The 21,884-nt window shown below is 48.7% G+C and overlaps 1 protein-coding gene across 1 annotated transcript; it reads left to right on the top strand.

Annotated features, from left to right (window-relative positions):
* Window positions 1-206: 206 nt before the first annotated feature.
* On the top strand, window positions 207-2,876 carry LOC136491423 (protein NRT1/ PTR FAMILY 8.3-like). The gene is made up of 5 exons (XM_066487708.1): window positions 207-452; window positions 711-810; window positions 943-1,160; window positions 1,358-1,890; window positions 1,993-2,876. The coding sequence occupies exons 1-5, from the start codon at window positions 207-209 to the stop codon at window positions 2,822-2,824; spliced, it is 1,929 nt and encodes a 642-aa protein (XP_066343805.1). The 3' UTR covers window positions 2,825-2,876.
* Window positions 2,877-21,884: the final 19,008 nt, after the last annotated feature.

The raw sequence follows: 21,884 nt of genomic DNA, 5'->3' as shown, positions 1-21,884 counted from the left end.
AAGCATGGAAGTTTTCGTCCATGCGAAGGCATGGGAGCATGGAAGTTTTCGCTTGTTTATTCGACCCATACGATGGCAAAGGCTGCATCCATAGCAGTGCACTGCATGTGCTCGTGCCCGCGCCGCGACGTTCCATACTTCCATTGGCACTTTTGCCGATTTATACCCTTGATGACATCGCGCCTCCGTCTGCCCTCTCACTCTCGATGCCTTCGTGCTCAGCGTCGCGGCCGAACGGACGGCACATGGCAGAGGGAGAGGAGCAATGGCGCCGGCCTTGCACAAGCCAATGTGCCGGCGGCTCCGTAGCTTTCTTGGTGTCAGGCAGTAGCGAGGACATGGCGTCGAATCGAGCTCCATTGTCTGCCTGCTCGCCGCCGCAAGTGATCGCCAACAAAGCCGACAGTGTGCAGGCTGCAGCCCACTCCAGTGCTTTCACCGCTAGCCGTCTGGTAATCTCTGTTCCTACTCCCTTCAAAGTTCTGTTGGGGACTACTAGTAGTATTGGAGGGTGATGTCTTTATCTAAGAAAGTATTGGAGGGTGATGTCATTCATCGTCTGCTGACATGGCACACAGTGTATTGTGCAAATAAAAAATGCATCTAAACTGCATTGTTGTTCAATTTTTAGTTACAGAGGTGGTTTATTTTGGTTTCATGTAGATCAGCATACAAATGCTAACTTGACCTCTTCTTGTCATGGAATTCAGGAATATGAACCATATGCCTGCAATGGCTCTGTTGATATCAAAGGCAATCCGGCATCGAAAAAGCATACTGGAAAATGGAGAGCCTGTTACTCAATTCTTGGTAATCAGACACTGGCACCTATATTTTGCCTTCAATGTGCAATGCACCTCATCATGTATTCTTGTCTTGAAACTTTTGGCGACGCCCTTTCTTTCTTTGATTTTTTTCTCTGTGAATCCATGTTCTTGGAAGGCGGTGAATTTTGTGGTTCTTTGGCGTACTATGGTGTTGGGACGAACCTGGTCAGTTACCTAACAAAGGTGCGGAAGCAGAGCAATGTCGCTGCGGCGAGCAATATAGCTTCATGGCAGGGAACCTGCTACCTCACTCCCCTTCTCGGAGCATTCTTGGCAGATTCATATTGGGGAAGACACCGGACAATCGTTATTTCCCTGACCATCTTTACCATTGTAACTCTCCATAGGCACTCCACTCTCTGCAGGCCTTTCTTTCTCAAATCTGCATCTGCAGTTTCATAAAAAAAAAAAAAAAAAAACTGCATCTGCAGTTTCATCAAAAAAAATCTGCATCTGCATGTTCAGTTCAGATTTGTTCCACAAATGACATTCAGAAGTACTAGTGCTTATGCCTCAAGGTTTGTCTGCAGGGAATGGTTCTATTGACACTTGCAGCAGTAACTCCAGGAAGCATTCATACATTGGAGATCTCTCCTCAGGATGCCCTGCCTTCTCTTGGCCTATTCTTGACTGCCCTTGGCCTAGGTGGCATCTGGCCATGTGTCCCCACATTTGGGGCCGATCAATTCGATGACACTGATGGAACAGAGAAGATGCAGAAGGGGCTCTACTACAACTGGTACTACTTCGCTGTCAATGGCGGCGGCTTCTTTGCGAGCACACTCCTCGTGTATCTTCAGGACAACTGGGGATGGGGATGGGGATTCGGGATCCCTACACTGTTCTCAGTGATTGGAATAGCTGGATTTCTTGCCTGTATGAAACTTTACAGGTATCAGAAACCAGGAGGAAGCGCACTCACTAGGATTTGCCAGGTTGTGGTTGCAGCTGTCCGGAAGGTCCATGTGGATGTGCCAAATGACAGCTCTCTTCTTTATGAAATGCCAGGCAAGGAGGCAGCAATTGTAGGCAGCAGGAAGCTGATGCATACTGAAGGACTAAGGTATGGTGTTGAGAGCTTCTGACACCACCATTTTCACTAATAGGTTCGCACGTTCAACAAAATTTTCACTGTCTCTACTGAATAAAAAACTTCTGCATTTAGGTTCTTTGATCGAGCTGCCACCATTTCCTCCCCTGACGAAACATCGTCTGCTGATGTGCCTAGTCCATGGAAGCTTTGTACAGTTACACAGGTGGAGGAGCTGAAGATCTTGGCAAGAATGTTGCCTGTCCTACTAGCTGGCATAATTTTCAACATGGCTGAAGCTTTCTTCCCGCTTTTCATTGAACAAGGACAAGTCATGAACAACTACATATACGGCTTTCCAATTCCTCCAGGGTCTTTGACGACCTTCAACTGCCTCTGTATCCTCATCCTGGCCCCTTGTTACAACAAGGTTATCATGCCAATGCTGAGCATGATCACTGGCATGAAGAGAGGCTTGTCTGAACTGCAACGCATCGGTGTCGGTCTGGTTTTCGCTGTGCTTTCTTTGGTTTCAGCTGCGCTGGTTGAGATGGCGCGCCTTAAAATCGTGGACGAAAGGGGCCTAGTGCACCGTAACACTGCAGCCCCAATGAATATCCTGTGGCAGGCACCACAGTACTTCTTCGTTGGTGTAGCAAAAGTGTTCACCGTTGTTGGTTTCATCGAGTTTGCGTATGAGCAGTCGCCTGATGCCATGAGAAGTTTGTGTCAGGCTTGCTCTCTCATCATGATCACCCTTGGAAGCTACCTTGTCTCCGTGATGTTAAAGTTCATGGATTCAGCAACAGTGGGATTGGGAAGAAGGCGACATGGCTGGATCCCTGATAATCTCAATGAAGGTCGTCTTGATCGTTTATTCTGGTTGATGGCAGGATTACAGCTTCTGAACCTTCTTACGTTTGCATATTGTGCCACGAGGTACAAGCGCAAACTAGCCACTACTTGAGTTTGTTCTCGTTCGTGCTAAGGAGTGCTTATCCATGTTCTGTAGAGCTACATTTATGTTACATACTAGAGAGAATTAACTGTGTGGCCTCCAAAAAACTGTGTCCTCAAAATTTTTACATACATTGTAATTTTTGAAGGAGGTCCGGAAGGTTTTGGATACTAGTACTGGTTACTAGTACCACTTCAAAGATACAACAATCCAGTTATAGTGTATTTTTTAAGAAATGAAAAGAATCCGCTTCATCCCTTACAAAGCAAGGAAATCATAACAATTATTGCAAACTCTTAACTCCACACAAACAAATCCAACTAAAAACTCAATCCTAACATTATTTTGCCTTTCAAAGGAAGCAAAGAAATTTATAGCTTCTACTTCTAGCGCTAGATACACTTAGTTGATATGTTCCTTGTTGTCTTCACACCATTGCAAATGTGCCCAATGGTGTAACTAGTATGTTCCCCGAACAAGAACAGCAAAAAAAAAACATATATGAAACAATACTTTCTTGATACCAGCACACATATATAGAGAGAGTTGTGAAATAATTGGAGAGCTACGGAAGCCAAGAAATGAGATTTGAGAGTTAGCCTTGAGTGCAACCGTTGCGTTAGCATGGGTTTCCTAAATTGAGGGCTTGAAGACTTGTTACTCAGGGCTTTTAAGGAAATGCTTATACATTTTGATATACCTTTATTGAAAACCATGCCTATTCAAGTTCCACAACATGCATGAGTATCTCAATATTCTTCTCAAAATTAAAATAAAACCCAAATAAGCATGTAAGTTTGTTACAAATAATCCGTATTAAAATTATAAATTTGCATCTGACCCTCAAATGAATGCTCTTACTCTAGCTTATCCTTTCTTAGTTCAAATTTGAGCGTACCAAAACCTTGAAAAAAAAAATCCAAGTCTTTATATAGCCCATATAAAATTAGACCTTGGGCTAAATCTCAGTCTACCCAATCGAGCCTTTTCTTTCTCTCTATTTTGTCCTTTGTTTTTGTTTCACAAGCGCTAAAGTCCGCAGTCCGCACTGCCCTCTGCCTTCCCTTTATCTTCTCGGCCTCAGAAGTATAGGGCAAGGAGTTGGGCCAAACATAATTTCAGCCCATGCAAAGGAAAGGCTAAATGAAATGTTAAATCTCTCTCGCCCATAACATAATTTGCGATGAATCCTTCCCAAACCAAATTATTTTTCCCCCACAAATCTTATTTCTAGCGGAAATGCCGGAACCTGGACGATTGGGTATTGATACGTCAGACGGTACCATGGACTAGGTCGATTTGTTTTCTTGGCACGCGCCTACACTTTGCGCCCCCACCCATGCCTACTTTTCACGCACCCACCCGGGTGCCCGCGCCCGTGGGGACCGCTGGCGACTTGCGCCCGCCGCTCCTCATGTCCGGATGGACGACCGCACAGCCAACCCCCGTCCGCCTTGCCCCTGCCTCGCACGTGCACCCTACCCCCATCGTTGTGCCCCGCTCCTTCCCTCGGACCCCTCCTCTCTCTCTCTATGTGGGCAGGACTCGGGAGCTAGCCCCTAGCTCGTTGTGCCTCCGTCCGCCGATCCCCAGCTTTACCGCGCCCCATACCCCGGCGCCTAGGCCGTGCGCCCATCACTCACCGTGCCCCGTGAAACACTTACAACATGAAACACTTGGATGCAACATACGTCGGACACAGATGAAATATTTGAAACACACTGTTGCAACATATGTGTGAAACATATGCAACATCGAGATAAAACATTTGCAACATGCGTGTGAAACATATGCAACATGCAGATAAAACACTTGCAACATGTGTGTGAAAAATATGCAACATCTAGATAAACACTTGTTGCAACATACGTCTGAGAACATTTTTTCAAAACGCTTGCAACATAACACTGAATACAGTTGCAAAAATATCCAACATCTCGATCTACTTTTACAATATTTATATGTAACAATTGCAACATACCTCTAAAACACCTAAAAAACTTGAAACATACATTTGCAATATAGGGGAGGGGAAGGCTAGGGCTGGTCGATTCCAGTCATTAGGGTAGGTTCCGGGGGCGAGCGGTGACGCGTGAGCACCACCAGCACCAGCACTAGCGGCGGCGCATGAGCACAACCCCACCACCCAGCACTAGTAGCACCGGTCTTGGCTTAGCTTGGCAGGCGGTGCGCGCTACGAGAAGGAGTGGGTGACGTGGCGCACAGACGAAGCGAGGACCGAAGTGTGGGTGGGCGCAAGTAGAGGTAACTATCATTGTGGCGGAGAATAACACCGATCTAGCTTCAGATTGAAAGATCGAACCCTACAATCTTAGCACCACAACTCCTCTGGTTATCAACCGAGATACGGATCTGGTTGACCTCACCAAGAAGGCTAACCCCTGCCTACACAACGAAGAACACAAGCAAGAACAAGAAAGAAAACAACTAAATTGCAGATGAATGATTAATCCCACGATGTTGGGGTCTCACAAACCGATGAACGACGAAACTGTTCTTGATAGATTAATCTAAGCAAAACCCAAACCCTAATGGAGGGGTGGTGGCTTTTTATGAAGACTCTAGGGTCATGCAAAGACCCCTGGACGCACCCCCTAATGGGCTCATAGACGATACACGGTCGAACAGACCAAAAGACGGTGTCGTAGCACCCTGGTAGATTCTGGATGCTGACTTGTTTTGATGATTCCTATTGATTCCGAAGGGATTTTGACATGAGAGCACTTGCATTGTCTTCCTTATCTAATTAGCTTTCCATCCATATGTGGATCGTCGAAAACGGAGCCTGGACGCGCCCGTGTGACCAGTTTTATGACAGATTGGTCCTGGAACCCGAGATGGGCTCCAACTTCAGTTGGACTAGGCCTCCAGCTTGTGTTGGTGAAAGGTCCTAATGGCTAGAGGGGGGGGGGGTAAATAACCTATTAAAAATTTCTACAACAACACTTAACAAAACGGTTAGACAATTATGAGGCGAAGCAAGTGTTGCGCTAGCCTACTCAAAAGGCAAGCCACCTATCACAATTCTAGTTTAGATAGTGTCTATTCATACAATAGCTATGACACTACTCTATGTTAGTGTGCTCTCAAAGGCTAACTAAAGAGCCACACCAACCAAGCATGCAAGCTCTCACAACTAGCTACACTAAAGAGCTTGACAACTAGTTTGCGGTAATGTAAAGAGAGTGATCAAGAAGATTATACCGCCGTGTAGATGAAGGAACCAATCAATCACAAGGATGAATAACAATGAAGACCAATCACCTCGGAATCAATGATGAACACAATGATTTTTTACCGAGGTTCACTTGCTTGTCGGCAAGCTAGTCCTCGTTGTGGTGATTCACTCACTTGGAGGTTCACGTGCTAATTGACTTCACACGCCAAACCCTCAATAGGGTGCCGCACAACCAACACAAGATGAGGATCACACAAGCCATGAGCAATCCACTAGAGTACCTTTGGCTCTCCATCAAGGAAAGGTCAAGAACCCCTCACAATCACCACGATCGAAGCCAGAGACAATCACCACCCTCCGTTCAATGATCCTCGCTGCTCCAAGCCATCTAGGTGGTGGCAACCACCAAGAGTAACAAGCGAAACCCACAGCGAAACACGAACAACAAGTGCCTCTAGATGCAAACACTCAAGCAATGCACTTAGATTCTCTCCCAATCTCACAAAGATGATGAATCAATGATGGAGATGAGTGGGAGGGCTTTGGCTAAGCTCACAAGGTTGCTATGTCAATGAAAATGGACAAAGGGTATGAGCTTCAACAAGCCATAGGGCTTAAATAGAATCCTCCACAAAATAGAGCCGTTGTACCCTTTCACTGGGCACAACGCGGGGTGACCGGACGCTCCGGTCCAATCGACCGGACGCTGTCCCTCAGCGTCCGGTCACGTGATTCACGCCACGTGTCCCCTGCTTCAAATACTGTTCGTCAAATTTCAACGGTCATCAGTTGACCGGACGCGTCAGTTAGAAAGTGACCGGATGCTGGACCTCAGCGTCCGGTCGTTTCCAGTAAGGTTCCAAACACGAATTTTCACGACCGGACGTGTCCGGTCATGCCCGATCGGACTCACCCAGTGTCCGGTCATTTAACATCTCCTCTGTGTGCCTCACGTTAGCGTACGTCAGCACTGACCGGACGCACCCTGCCAGTGTCCGGTCGTAGAGCAACCCAGCGTCCGGTCGTTTGACCGACACCAGCGTCTTTGCTGATATATCTGACCAGATGCGCCGGTCCAACCGTGGCCAGCGTCTGGTCACTCCTAGTGACCTCCGTCTTTTCTGTCTAGGGCGCCAGTGGAGTTTCTTACCCTTGCTCCCAAACTTCACCACCCTTAATCAAATGTGCCAACCACCAAGTGTATCACCTTGTGCACATGTGTTAGCATATTTTCACAAACATTTTCAAGGGTGTTAGCACTCCACTAGATCCTAAATGCATATGCAATGAGTTAGAGCATCTAGTGGCACTTTGATAACCGCATTCTGATACGAGTTTCACCCCTCTTAATAGTACGGCTATCAATCCTAAATGTGATCACACTCTCTAAGTGTCTTGATCACCAAAACAAAATAGCTCCTATGGTTTATACCTTTGCCTTGAGCTTTTTGTTTTTCTCTTTCTTCTTTCCAAGTCCAAGCACTTGATCATCATCATGGCATCATCATCATGTTATGATCTTCATTTGCTTCACCACTTGGAGTGTGCTACCTATCTCATGATCACTTGATAAACTAGGTTAGCTCTTAGGGTTTCATCAATTCACCAAAACCAAACTAGAGCTTTTAGTTGGTCGTCCTTGCTGGTCTTCTCCACCTCTATACCTTTCTCCAAGTTCCTCATGACCCTCTCCTATGTTCCTAAGCAAGATAACATCATTAGGTAGTAGTCTATTCTCAAAAGTATGAAAAGGATCGCTTAAGAACGAACTCACCTCTAAATTGAGTTGACACATTCGAGCTCGAGTCATTGGACCTTGCATAACGGTTGGAGGATCAGCGGATACATCCGAAGGAGTGATGTCCTCATCATTCTCCCCCTCTTGAAATTGAGTCATCCTCAACTCAAGCTTATCTTCTTCTCCCAAATAAGGTTTCAAATCTGCAATGTTAAAGGTGGGACTAACCCCAAACTTGGGTGGCAACTCAAGTTTGTAGGCATTATCATTTATTTTCTCAATTATCTTATAAGAACCAGCTGCTCTTGGCATTAATTTAGATCTACGTAGCTCAGGAAACCTATCTTTTCTCAAATGTAACCAAACCAAATCACCCGGTTCAAGTTTAATTTCTTATCTACCTTAACTACCAATAATTCTATACTTTTCATTCATTCTTTCAATATTTGCTTTAGTTGTTTCGTGCAACTTATGAATGAAATCAGCACGCTCTCTAGCATCACTATGTGTTCTCTCAGTGGTAGGTAAAGGCAAAAAATCAATAGGAGCACGGGGGTTAAAACCATACACTACCTGAAAAGGACTTACCTTGGTGGTGCAATATTCCGCCCTGTTATATGCAAACTCCACATGCGACAAACACTCTTCCCACATCTTCAAATTACGCTTCAAAATTGCTCTCAATAAGGTGGACAATGTTCAATTCACAACCTCAGTTTGCCCATCAGTTTGAGGATGACATATTGTAGAAAACAGTAGCTTGGTCCCCAATTTATTCCACAAAGTGCGCCAAAAATGACTCAAGAATTTTGCATCGCAATCTGAAACAATAGTAGAAGGCATACCATGCAAGCGAATGATTTTTTGAAACAAAAGGTCAACAATATGAACAGCATCGTCGCTCTTATGACAAGGAATAAAATGTGCCATCTTAGAAAAATGACCAACCACCACAAAAATACTATCCCTCCCCCTCTTAGTCCTTGGCAAACCCAACACAAAATCCATAGATATATCAGCCCAAGGAGTAGAAGGAACAGGAAGAGGCATATACAAACCATGTGGGTTCAACCGCGACTTAGCTTTTTGACATGTGGCGCACCGAGCCATGTACCATTCTACATCTTGCATCATCCTTCGACAAAAGAAATGTGTGGACAACACCTCCTCTGTCTTCTTGGCACCAAAATGTCCCATCAATCCACCTCCATGTGCCTCCTGCAACAACAAAAGACGAACAGAGCCAACTAGAATGCATAGGCGGTTAGCTCTAAACAAAAGCCCATCATTGATCATAAACTTATTCCATGTACGTCCCTCTCTACAATTTAGCAACACTTCCTTAAAATTAGGATCAAGTGCATATTAGTTTTTTATTGATTCAAGCCCAAAAAATCCGATAATCAAGTTGGGACAGCAAGGTATATCGTCTAAACAAAGCATCAACAATCACATTATCCTTTCTTGTGTTTGATAATATAAGAAAAAGATTCAATAAATTCAACCCATTTAGCATGGCTACGATTTAGATTATGTTGAGAACGAAGATACTTAAGTGATTCATGATCAGAATGAATAACAAATTCTTTAGGCCACAAATAATGACGCCACATCTCTAAAGAACGGACAAGTGCATACAATTCCTTATCATATGTGGAATAATTCAGAATAGGGCCATGCAATTTTTCACTAAAGTAAGCAATGGGTTTACCATCTTGCATCAAAACACCCCTAATACCAACTCCACTAGCATCACATTCTAGCTCAAAAGTCTTACCAAAGTTTGGAAGTTGCAGCAATGGTGCGTGTGTGAGCTTGTCCTTCAAAGTGTCAAAGGACACCTCATGTGCCTTTCCCCAATGAAACACCACCCCTTTCTTCGTCAACTCATGCAATGGGGCAGAAATGGTGCTGAAATCTTTGACGAAGCGGCGGTAGAATCCTGCAAGACCAAGAAAACTCCTCACCTGTGTGATGGTTTGGGGAACCGGCCAGCTCTTTATGGCTTCAATTTTCATCTCGTCCACCTCAATTCCCTGTGGAGTTAAACATAGCCAAGAAAAGAAACTCGATCCGTGCAAAGGATGCACTTCTCAAGGTTACCAAATAATCGTGCATCACGTAAAGCATTAAAAACAACACGTAAGTGATCCATATGTTCAACAAAAGACTTGCTGTAAATCAATATATCATCAAAGTAGACTACCACAAAACAACCAATAAACGCTCTTAAAACCTCATTCATTAAGCGTATGAAAGTGCTAGGTGCATTTGTCAAACCAAAAGACATTACTAACCACTCATACAACCCGAATTTGGTTTTAAATGCGGTTTTCCATTCATCTCTAAGTTTCATTCTAATTTGGTGGTAGCCACTTCGCAAGTCAATCTTGGTAAAAATTATAGAGCCACACAACTCATCAAGCATGTCGTCTAGCCTAGGAATAGGATGACGATACTGAATGGTAATATTATTGATGGCTCTACAATCAACACACATACACCAAGTTATATCTTTCTTAGGAACCAAAAGTACAGGAACGGCACAAGGACTAAGGCTTTCACGTACATACTCGCGGTCCGAAAGGTCTTGGACTTGCCGTTGAATTTCCTTAGTCTCCTCAGGATTGGTTCGATAGGCAGCACAGTTGGGCAAGGTTGCTCCTAGAATGAAATCGATTTGATGCTCTATCCCTCTCATAGGTGGCAGCCCCGGGGGTATCTCAGCTGAAAATTTTTTCTCATACTCCTGCAAAAGGTTAGTGACAGTAGGAGGCACCGAACCAACAATATCATCAAACAAAAACATAGCTCGTTTGCATACCAAAGCATAGCAAATATCATCATCAGTAATTTCAGCAAAGTCACATTTTGTTGCAAGCAAAACACCACCCTTCAATTTAATCCCCTCGGCCTTAGAAATAGATGTAGACTTATCCTTTTTAGGTGGGAGAATAGAATTAGCAACTTGCTGATTTTTAGATTGAACATCTTTCAAACTAGCAGCGCGTTCTCTATCAGCTTGTACAATTTGAGCAGGAGTCAAAGGTACCAAAGTATTTTTCTTTCCTTTATGCACAAAAGTGTATTTATTACTTCTACCATGGTGTGTAGCATCATTGTCATGTTCCCAAGGATGACCCAATAAGAGTGAACAGGCTTGCATAGGTACCACATCACAATCAACAGAATCAGTATAAGAACCAATAGAAAATAAAACTCTGCAAGTTTGTGTTACCTTTGCGTTTCCAGAATCATTTAGCCACTGAATATGGTATGGACGTGGATGTGGGCATGTGGTCAAGCCAAGCTTCTTGACCAAATCAGAACTCACCAAATTATTGTAGCTATCTCCATCAATAATGACATGTGCTCGATGGTTGCTGATGATGAAGAAAATCTAGAACAAGTTATGGCGTTGTAGCTTCTTAGGTTGCTGTACTTGTGAGCTGAGCAGCCGCTATACAATGATGCTCCTGTAGGCCACCGTGGCCTCGTCACCGAGGACTTCACCGCCCTCCTCATCTGTATCTTTGTCTTCTTCATCTTCAATGGTAGAGGTACTGATGTAACCATCTTCTGTAGCAATGTATGGCTGCTGACTTGGGCAGTCCTTTTGCACATGGCCAATTCCATGGTAGCGGTGGCACTGAATGCCCAAAGTGCGTCCCGTCGATGCAACAGATGAGGCACTTTTGGTAGGCACCTGCAAAGAATTTTTACCTAAATCTGAAGGTTGTGTGGGAGGTGCCTTAGGTGTTGTGGTAACTCCAGAGGTTGCTGGTCGCTTGCTCGCTGGTGGAGGTGCCCTAAAAGTGGTTGGCTTGGTCATCCCCAAAGATGGTGCCGAGCGTGGCGTGCACGTGCATGTGGTGCTGACCTTGCTCTTGCTCTGTTGTTCACGCCCCTACAATTCCTTTTCTACAAGCATAGCAAACTAAGACAACTGGTTGACAGTGTGAAATTCTTTATAATCAACAATGTCCTGAATATCGTGCCTCAAACCTGAATAAAAATGACAAATGGAATCTTCGCTCCCCTCCACAACACTACAACGCATCAATCCCTTTTGGAGCTCACCATAGTAATCCTGTATAGATTTCTCACCATAGTAATCCATGGTGTTGTTTGAAGCTGAAAAGTGGAGGCGGATGGCATAGTGGAGCCTACTCCTGTCTGGGAAGATTAGAACCACCCTAGCCCTCGAGCCGGGCACCATTACAGACTCGTCAATGTACATTGTCCAGTACTCGTGGGTGACATCCATGGTCGGTAGCTGGACCTCTGTCCATTTGGTGACAAAATCCACGAGGGCCTAAGACTTAATGGCGGTATGGGGGATGTACCTCATGTTGTGGCCCATGAGTTCAAGTGCCCACTTAGAGATCTGTCCCATGGCATCGCGGTTGCGGATGATGTCCCTGAGTGGGTACGAAGTGATGACCGCAACTTCATGGTTGGTGAAATAGTGTAGGAGCTTCCGGGTTACCATTAGCACGGCGTACAAGAGTTTCTGCACCTGGGGGTACTAGACCTTGGGGTCAGTGAGTACCTCCCTGATGAAGTATATGGGTCATTGGACCTTGAGCTGGTGTCCCGGTTCCTCCCTTTCGACGACCAGGGCGGCACTCACAACATGGTTGCTTGCCACGACGTATAGGAGGAGGGGTTCTCCCTGTTCAGGACCGATGAGGATTGGGGCCAACATCAGAGATGCTTTGAGGCTTTCTAGATCCTACTAGGCTTCCTTAGTCCAAACAAAGGCGTCCGTCATTTTGAGGAGCTTGTAGAGCGGCATTCCCCGTTCGCCGAGCCGGGAGATGAAGCGGCTTAGGGCAGCCAGACAGCCGGTGAGCCATTGTATGCCCTTGACATTGCATATGGGGCCCATGTTGGAAATGGCCATGATTTTTTCAGGGTTGGCCTCGATGCCATGCTTGGACACGATGTATCCAAGCAGCTTCCCCTTCGGAACCCCAAAAACACATTTTTCGGGATTCAGCTTGATGTTGAACCTTCGGAGGTTTGCGAATGTTGTGGCTAAGTTTGCGATTGGGTCACGAGATTGAGCCGTTTTGACCACAATGTCATCAACGTAGATGACAATCGTTGGTTTTGGCCGCTCGGCTTGATCAGGCTGATCGAGCGGGTCGATTTGGTCGGTGAATCATTGCTGCATGCACCTTTGGTAGGTGGCACCAGCATTCTTTAGGCCGAAAGGCATGGTCATGTAGTAGTATGAACCATACAGGGTGATGAACATGGTTGCGAGCTGATCGGATTCTTTCATCCCAATCTGGTGATAGCCTGAGTAGGCATCCAGAAAGGAGAAGATCTCACAACCCGAGGTGGAGTCAACTATCTGGTCTATGCGTGGCAAAGGAAAGTGATCCTTTGGACATGGTTTGTTGAGGCTAGTATAATCAATGCACATTCTCCACTTCTCGGTCTTCTTTTTAACAAGAACGAGATTGGCAAGCCAGTCAGAGTAGAATACCTCTCTAATGAATCCGACTGCCAGGACTTTGGCAATCTCCTCGCCTATGGCCCTGCGTCTCTCGTCGTCAAAGCGACATAGGCGCTGCTTGGCGGGCTTCAAGCCCGGGATGAGGCACAGTATGTGCTCGACGACCTCCCGCGGTATGCCCGGCATGTCAGAAGGCTGCCATGCGAAGACATCATGATTGGCGCGCAGGAAGTCGACGAGCACACATTCCTATTTGGTCGGGAGCTGGGTCCCGATCCGCACCATTTTGGTTGGGTCGGTGGGGTCGATACCCACCGCCTTGGCTTCCTCGAGCAAATGGAAGGCCGTCGAGGAGGTTGGTTTGTTGTAGCTCGGGACTGCTGGGGTTGATGACTCCCTAAGCCGCGGGAGCTCGGACGAGTTGATGACCACAGTGGCGAGCTCGTAGTGCTCGCGGTCGCACGTGAAGGAGTGCGAGAAGGCGCTACTCATGGTGATGACGCCGTTTGGTCCTGGCATCTTTGGCTTGAGATAGGTGTAGTTGGGGATTACCATGAATCTTGCATAGCATGGCCACCCCAAGATGGCATGGTAGGACCACCGAACATGATGGGTAGATCGATCTGTCCGAGTGGGTATGCCTATGCTCCCAGTATTACCCCATGGAAGGGGAGCCCGCCAGGTGGAGCTCCAATCGGGGGATGCGCATGGCATTGAGGGTGTCAATGTATAGGATGTTGAGGCCACTGCCTCTGTCCTTCAGCACCTTGGTGAGGCGCTTCTTGTGGTCAATGGGGTCGACGACGAGCGGGTAGCGTCCCGGTCTTGTGACATGGGAGGGATGGTCCCTCTGATCAAAGGTGATTAGAGATTCTGACTAGCTAAGGAAGAAGGGGATGGCCGTCTCGACGGCGCATGCCACCTCGTAGTGCACCATGTGCTGGCATTTCATCCAAATGGCGTCGGACCCGCCAAAGATCATGATGCACTCCTTAGGTTCAGGGAAGCCATCTATGTCCTTGCCTACCGTGCCCTCTTTCTTGGCTGCCGCCTCTTTATTGTCTCCCTCCTTTGGCCTGCTGACCTATCATAGGAAATGTTTGAGGAGCTTGCAGTCCTTGAAGAGGTGTTTTATGGAGTAGGCGTGGTTGGTGCATGGACTGTCTATGAGTTTGTTGAAGTGGTTAGGCAGCCCCTGTTGGGGCTGCTTGCCTGTGCAATCAGCCGCGGTGACCATCATGGTGTTGTCCGATCGGCACCGATCCTTTTCGTTCTTCTTACCCCTCTGTGTGGAGGGGCCCTCATCTTGGTCCGCACGCTTGGCCTTGACTTTGTCCTGGCCTCTGCTGAAGACCGCTCTGACTGCTTCCTCACCAGAGGCATGGTTAGTGGCGACATTGTGTAGGTCACAGGTGGTACGGGGCTTCAGGCAGCTGAGCTTGTGGATCAGGGACTCATAGTTCGTCCTAGAGAGGAACACACTGATGATGTCTGCATCGACGACATCAGGGAGGGAGTTGCATTGTTGGGAGAACCTGTGGATGTAATCCCTTAGGGACTCGCTGGGCTCCTGCTGGTAGCTCTTGAGGTCCCAGGAGTTTCTAGGGCGGACATACGTTCCTAGGAAATTCTCAACGAAGACCCTCTTGAGGTCCACCTAGTCGCGGATGCTGTTGTGTGGGAGGAATTCAAGCCATGCCCAAACATGTTCCCCCACGCAAATGGGAAGATACTGAATGATGAAATAGTCATCATCCACTCCTCTGGCCCAGCAGGCGAGCCAGAAGTCTTTGAGCCAAATACCTAGGTTTGTCTCCCTGTTGTATTTGGTGATGTTGGTGGGCAGTCGGAAACACTATGGGAACGGTGCTCTTCGGATACGCCGACCGAAGACCCGTGGTCCCGAGCCCTCAGGGCTGGGACTCTGGTCGTCTGGTCGGCGACCACGCCTGGGGCGCGTTTCACCGTTCCCCTCGATGGTTCGGTGTGGATCTGTGTTGTTTGCTCCTACCACCTCCCAGCGGGCGTCATCATCGTGTCAGACCTAATGCTGGTTGCTGAATATGCTGTGAGCATCCTGGTGTGAACCGGTCCATTCATGCATCGACGGTCGGTGCGGGGTAGGCGCTAGGTCGGACCGTGGTGCGGCTGCCGCCCCTCGGGCCGCACTTGGCGGCTGTTGCGGTGAGCGAATGGAGTGATCCGTCTGGTGCGTCCCTGTTCCCCCGGTGGGGAGAGAGGGCGCGTGTTGGAGTCACGATGCGGAGCTTTTCACCTATTGAACAATGGCGGCTTCTACTAGAACCCAAAGGTTTTGGTAGACCTCCTGCTCCCGGGGGTCGACGGGCTTAGGAACGCCACGTAGAAGCATTGCCGCAGCGGCAATGTTCTGGCTAGCCCGAGCGAACTGTGGGGGATCGTTCCCCTCATTCATGATGTCGTGTTGGACCTGGCGGGCATGACCTCGGGCGCCACCCGCTGGGTCATGCGCATGGGGCGCAACATGCTACACCGAATGCGCTGGCGTAGGTGGTGGCTGGTTCAACCGCCATTGTCGTAATTTCTCGGCATGCGCTCACACAGACGTGAGGGCCCCCGTGCGCGTGTCCGGAGGGGTGTGAGTCTACGTAGATTCCACAAACACCAGCAGCTCTCCTGGAGGGTCTGCCATAGCGCACTCCCGGGATGGATGGTGGCGAGGTGCCACGTCGCCGATGCTAGAGCCGTCGCTCTCACCCTCGTCATCTGGGAGTTCGCGGAGAGCGGTAGGAGCATAGCTTGCCATTCCCACGAATTCGGATGTGAGGGGGGATGACGCCGACGTCCTTCGGAGCCCCCGAGCGTACGCATCCACAGAGGTCATGAGGCCGTAGGGGAACCAGTCATATGGTGTTTGTGGTGCGGGCAGTACAGTCCCTCCGGATGATTGGCGGGAGATGGTGGATAAAGAGTAAATAACAGTATGCATATTACTTACAACGGGGTTTGTGTAGAGAGTTTGCTCAGAAAAAAGCGCAGATGCCGTGTTGTCAAAGTCATGCGTTCTAGAGTCAATGGAGGGCACCCCTTCGATGGGTGTCGGGACGTGAGCTTCCTCGCAGAGGTGTAGTATGCCAAGCCGATCGGCGATGAAGTCTAGGCTTCCAAAGGGAAAGGCCTTTGATGGCTCGAAGACGGGGGGAGCCCACATCCCAACAGGTGAGAGTGTGGGAAACTCCAGCGAGCCGAAGTGAATCGTATCGCTCGAGCCTGTGATGGAGAGGCTGGCGGAAAAGTGGGCCATCCAATGACCAAAAAGTGTTGAACATATAGCGTCTTCCCCATGGACGGCGCTAACTGTCGGTGCAGAAAGTGACCAACTAGAAAATATTTATAGTTTTGGCGTACATTGTGATCGGAGGTGGCCTAGCACTCAATGACACAGGATTTATACTAGTTCAGGCAACGTGCCCTACGTCTAGTTTGGGTTGGTCAGTGACTTTATTCCTGAGCCTAGGTGCTTGAAGTTTGTAGTGGGGTTACAAACGAGAAGGAGAAAGATGGGGTGTACAAGAGGTCTGGTTAGAAGGGCTGAGAGTGACAGGAGCTATGCTATGAGCTAAGTGTTCAAGCATGTGCTTGAGGTCCGAACCCGATGGTTCTACGATTGTGGACTAGTGAACTTGGTGGATCTAATGAATCTTAGAAAAGGATCTAGAAAAGCTCTCCTTCATTGGAGGGAGCGCATCCCCTTTTATAGATAAAGGGGATGGCTTTACAAGTGAGAGGGTGAGGGTACGTATGCTACTAGGCTTCGTTGCCCATGCCGGCGGGTACAAGATAATGGTAGGCGCCCACAATACTATTGATGTCACTTTAGAATGTTAGATGCATGTGGGAGGTTGCGTTGCCTTCTTCGGGAATGGTAGATGTCGGTACCTGCAAATACTGTTTGATGCCTTTAGTCATGTGAGGAGTTTCACCATGTTCAGTTAGTACGGTAAATCCCAGCGCCCACAACACTATCGATGCCCAGAGGCACGTGGGGGGCCTTACCATATGGGAGTTTAACAACTCCTACAATACTATAGAGGAAAATATCAGCGCCTACAATACTGTTTGTGTCAGGGAAGTTGTAGAGTACTGTTCCTACAGGCGTATAGGGTATGGTCCCTGGTATTGTGGTTTGACTTGTGTGCCCTAGCTTGCTTTCTCCATTCATCCCTGGTTCCTTTCGAGCGGGCATCCCTAGTCAGATGGCCCCAGTCAGCTCTGGTCACACTAGTCAGAGAAGAGCGGTGAGCAGGGTTCCTACGAACCCCAGTCGGAGAGACAGGGTCAGAGCCAAAAGTAGCGCTTGGGCCAGGCCTTCCAATTGGAGAGGCCATCCAGAGGCGGCTGGAGTCCGAAGTGAGCGCTCCGGTCAGAGAGGTGGGCCAAAGTGGTTGACGAGCAGGTACTGTTCCTCTTCGGCCAGACCTTCTGGTCGGTGATCGGACCGCCCTTTCGACCTATTATTCTAGACTCCTGGGCCGACCCATGAGTTGTGTGCTGTCTACTTGGGCCGAGCCTCTTCGCGGAAGCCAGTCCCTGAGGGACCTCGGGTTTATGAACCCGACACCACCGTTCTGAGGTCTTCGCCGCATCCATGATTAGATGCAAAGACTCCATCTAGTTCCCCTACACATTGCCACATATGCAAACCATTGTCGTTCATCGTTGTAGTTTAGAGCGTGGTCTAGCCTCTGCTACTCACATATCCATGTCCCAACTGTTCCCCCCTTGAGGGCATGGTCTAGTGCGCATGGGCCATGGTCCTCAATTTTGCTGTTGATATTGAGTTGCGGGGGCTTCTGACGGGGGCTTCCCCTTTCCCCCTGGGTCACCCGAATCAGACCGTTATAGTTGTGACATGTTAGTCTCTCATTCGTTACGGTGGCCCTAGAACCGATGTGCCCATGAACAGTCATCACTGTTGGCGCTTTTAAACTGAGGCAGCGTCTGCCCATGGCCTATATAAGGGAGCGATAGGTGAAGGCCCTCCACACCACCTAAGCCATCGCTTTCATTCCTTTCGCTTTCTAAGCCATATTTTGCCCTTAGCCTCCACTTAGTTGCGACTTGCCTACGCTTCTCCTTTGGTTTTTCTAGTGCTTTGGAGTTGGCTTTTGCTATCAGCCCTCCTCACCGGGCTAACATCTTTGATCCCTACTCTTGGCTCCTTGATGTTAGGGCTAGTGGGTGGTCTGTGCACTTTGAGAAGTGCATGGTTGCTATCACGGAGGCCCAAGAGCTTGAAGAGGATCTGGCTAGTGTTGAAGCTTCACTTTGTGATTTGGTTGGGGCTGAAGAAGTGAAGGTCATGGCCGACAGGACCTAGGATTTTGGGCCTTCGCTCATGATGAAGAAGATGAACCTTGAGCTCAAGAAGGAAGGCTACATTCCTAGGGTAGGGCTAAGCTTCTGCAGGGCAAGATGGTCCGTACGCCCGATAAGTATTATGTTGTTGTCTTTAGGGACTACTTTGCAAATGGCCTTTGCATTCCTTCTGTTCCATTTCTTCGTGAAGTGTTAGAGGAGTTCGATGTGCAGATTCACCATCTTACTCCTAATGGCTTTGTCGGTCTAGAAAGTGACCAACAGTAAATATTTGTAGTTTTGTCATATGTTGTGATCTGATGTGGCCTAGCACTCAATGACACAGGGTTTATACTGGTTCAAGCAACGTGCCCTATGTCCAGTCTGAGTCAGTCGATGACTTTATTCCTGAGCCCAGATGCTCGAAGTTTGTTATGGGGTTACAAACAAGAGGGAGAGAGATGGGGGTGCAAGAGGTCTGGTCGGACTCCAATCTGAAGGGCCAAGAGTGACAAGAGCTCCTACATGCGCTAAGTGTTTGAGTGTGTGCTTGAGGTTTGAACCTGGTGGTTCTATTGTTGTGTGTTGAGAGTTGTCTTGGATCGATCGTTTGTTAGGAGAGAGCGCATCCCCTTTTATAGATGAAGAGGACAGCTTTACAAGAGAGAGAGAGAGAGAGTGTGTGTGTTACTAAGTCTTGTTGCCCACGCTATTGGGTACAAGATGATTGTAGACGCCCATAATACTGTTGATGTCAGACGCATGTGGGAGGTCTTACCATGTTCTACCATGTATGGTAAATGCCGGCGCCCACAACACTGTGGATGCCCAGATGCATGTAGGGGGCCTTACCGTGTTTGCCTGGTATGGGAATTGATAGCACCCACAACACTATATGGTAAATGTCAGTGCCCTCAACACTGTTTGGGTTTTGACATGTCTGGAAGGTTGCAGGGCACCCTTCTAACATGTCTTGTCGGTACTATCCTATAGTCGTGCAGGGTATGGTCTTTGGTATTGCGGTCATCTTGAGTGTCCTGCCTTTCTTGCTCTATTCATTTCCTGGGTCCTTTACCGAGCGGGCATCCCTAGTCGGTTGGTCTCAGTCGGCTCCGACAGCGCTAGTTAGAGAAGAGCTATAAGCAGAGGCTCGGTGCATCCTCAGTTGGAGACACGGGTCAAAGTCGAAAGCAGTGTTTGGCCAGGCCTTGAGGTCAGAGATGCGGGTCTGAGTCGAAAGCGAGCATCGTTCCTCCTAGGCCAGGCCTTCTAGTTGGATAGGTGGTTCAGAGTCGGAAGCGAGCGCTGTTCCTCCTTAGCTAGGCCTTATGGTCGGAGAGGTGGGCCGGAGTCGGAAGCAAGCGTTGTTCCACATTGGCCAAGCCTTCTAGTCGGAGACTGGATCATCCTTCTAGCCTATTGTTAGTTTTTTTGGGCTAGCCCAAGAGTTGCACATCGTTCGCAACGTCGTCTACTGGGCTGAGCCTTTGCTGAGGAGCAGGTCCATTAGGGACCCTGAGTTTATGAACCCGACAGGAAACCCCGAGCCCCCAAGCGATTTGGGTAGAATCATTTGGGGGATTTTTCATTTTGATGGCGGGTGCGCGTGAGCGCACCCGCGGGTGTAGCCTCCGAGCCCCTGGTCGATTCAGGTAGAATCGTACGGGGGGTATTTCATCTTATTAGCCAGGGAATTTTTTGTTGTTCGACAATGGGTGCACGTGAGCACACCCGCGGGTGTAGCCCTTGAGCCCCGGGTGATTTAGGTAGAATCACCTGGGGGGTTTTGTCAGTGGGCATGTGTGTGTGCACTTTGGTCGAGACAGAGTCATCAACCAAGGCGTCTGGTGTGCCGGGGGTTCGAGCGAGTTGGAGTCTTGGATCTCACAGACCTAGGCATCGGGCGTGGCCGAGGCAAGCGAGGGATTGGGCGAGATGGACTCGCAGACCCAGGCATTGGGTGTGGCCAAGGGATCGAGCAAGACAAACTCACGGATCTAGGCATCGGGCGCAGCTGAGGCATTTTGAGTTTTGAGGGATCGGGCAAGACAGACTCACTGATCTAGACATTCAGCGTAGCTAAGGTAGTCTAGGGATCAGGTGAGACAGACTCATGGATCTAGGCGTTGGGTGCAGCCTAGGGATCAGGCAATACAGATTCGTGGATCAAGGCGTAGCCGAGGCGGCTGAGGGATCGGGCGAGATGGACTCTCGGATCTAGGCATTGGGCGCAGCTAGGGATCAGGCGAGATAGGCTCATAGATCTAGGCGTCGGGTGTAGCTGAGACAGTCGAGGGATCGAGCGAGACAGACTTGTGGATCTAGGTGTCGAGCGTAGCCGAGGGATCGGGCAAGACAGACTCGTGGATCCAGGTGTCGGGCGTAGCCGAGGGATCGGGCGAAACAGACTCAGGGATCTAGACATCAGGTGTAGCCGAGGTATTTTGAGTTTTGAGGGATCGGGTGAGATAGACTCGCGGATCCAGGCATTGGGCACAGCCAAGGCAGTTGAGGGATCAGGTGAGATAGACTCACAGATCTAGGCGTCGGGCGCAGCCGAGGGATCGGGTGAGATGGACTCACGGGTCAGGGCGCAGCTAAGCCAGTCAAGGGATCAGGTGAGACAGACTCATGGATCTAGGCATCGGGTGTAGCTAAGGGATTGAGCAAGATGGACTCATAGATCTAGGCATCTGGCGCAGCCGAGGTAGTCGAGGGATCGGGCGAGATGGACTCATGGATCTAGACATTGGGCATAGCTGAGGGATCAGGTGAGACAAACTCATGTATCGGGGCACAGCTGAGGTGATCAAGGGATTGGGCGAGATGGACTCATGGATCTAGGCATCGGGTACAGCCAAGGCATTTTGAGTCTTGAAGGATCGGGCGAGACGGACTCGTGGATGCATGCATCGGGCGCAGCCGAGGCATTTTGAGTTTTGAGGGATCGGGCAAGACAGACTCGCTGATCTAGGTGTCTCGAGGCTTTGAGCCCCATTGGGCTCAGTAGGGGTTGGTTTCATGCGTTACCCTATCCACGGTTTCCGTAACCGAAGGGGCTGAGCTAACATCGCTTGCCACAATGGCTTGAGTGATGCGCATGGTGAGCTTGCTAACGGGCATGTCTAAGTGAAATCCGGGTCCATCATTCGTGATGGGGTTGGCATACCCCTCATATGGCATTCCACTACTGCTTAGCCCGCATCCCGATAGATGCTCAGGTCATTACGGAGACTGACCTAGGTGGCCCGCTATCCTTCCCTCGATGGAGATTCTATGGGCATGGCTCGAGGCTAGGATCGAACGAGAAGGTCGAGATGACCCTATC

The sequence above is a fragment of the Miscanthus floridulus genome, chromosome 1 (assembly GCF_019320115.1).
Source record: "Miscanthus floridulus cultivar M001 chromosome 1, ASM1932011v1, whole genome shotgun sequence".
NCBI classification, from domain to species: domain Eukaryota; kingdom Viridiplantae; phylum Streptophyta; class Magnoliopsida; order Poales; family Poaceae; genus Miscanthus; species Miscanthus floridulus.
This window is presented reverse-complemented; position numbering and strand designations above follow the sequence as displayed.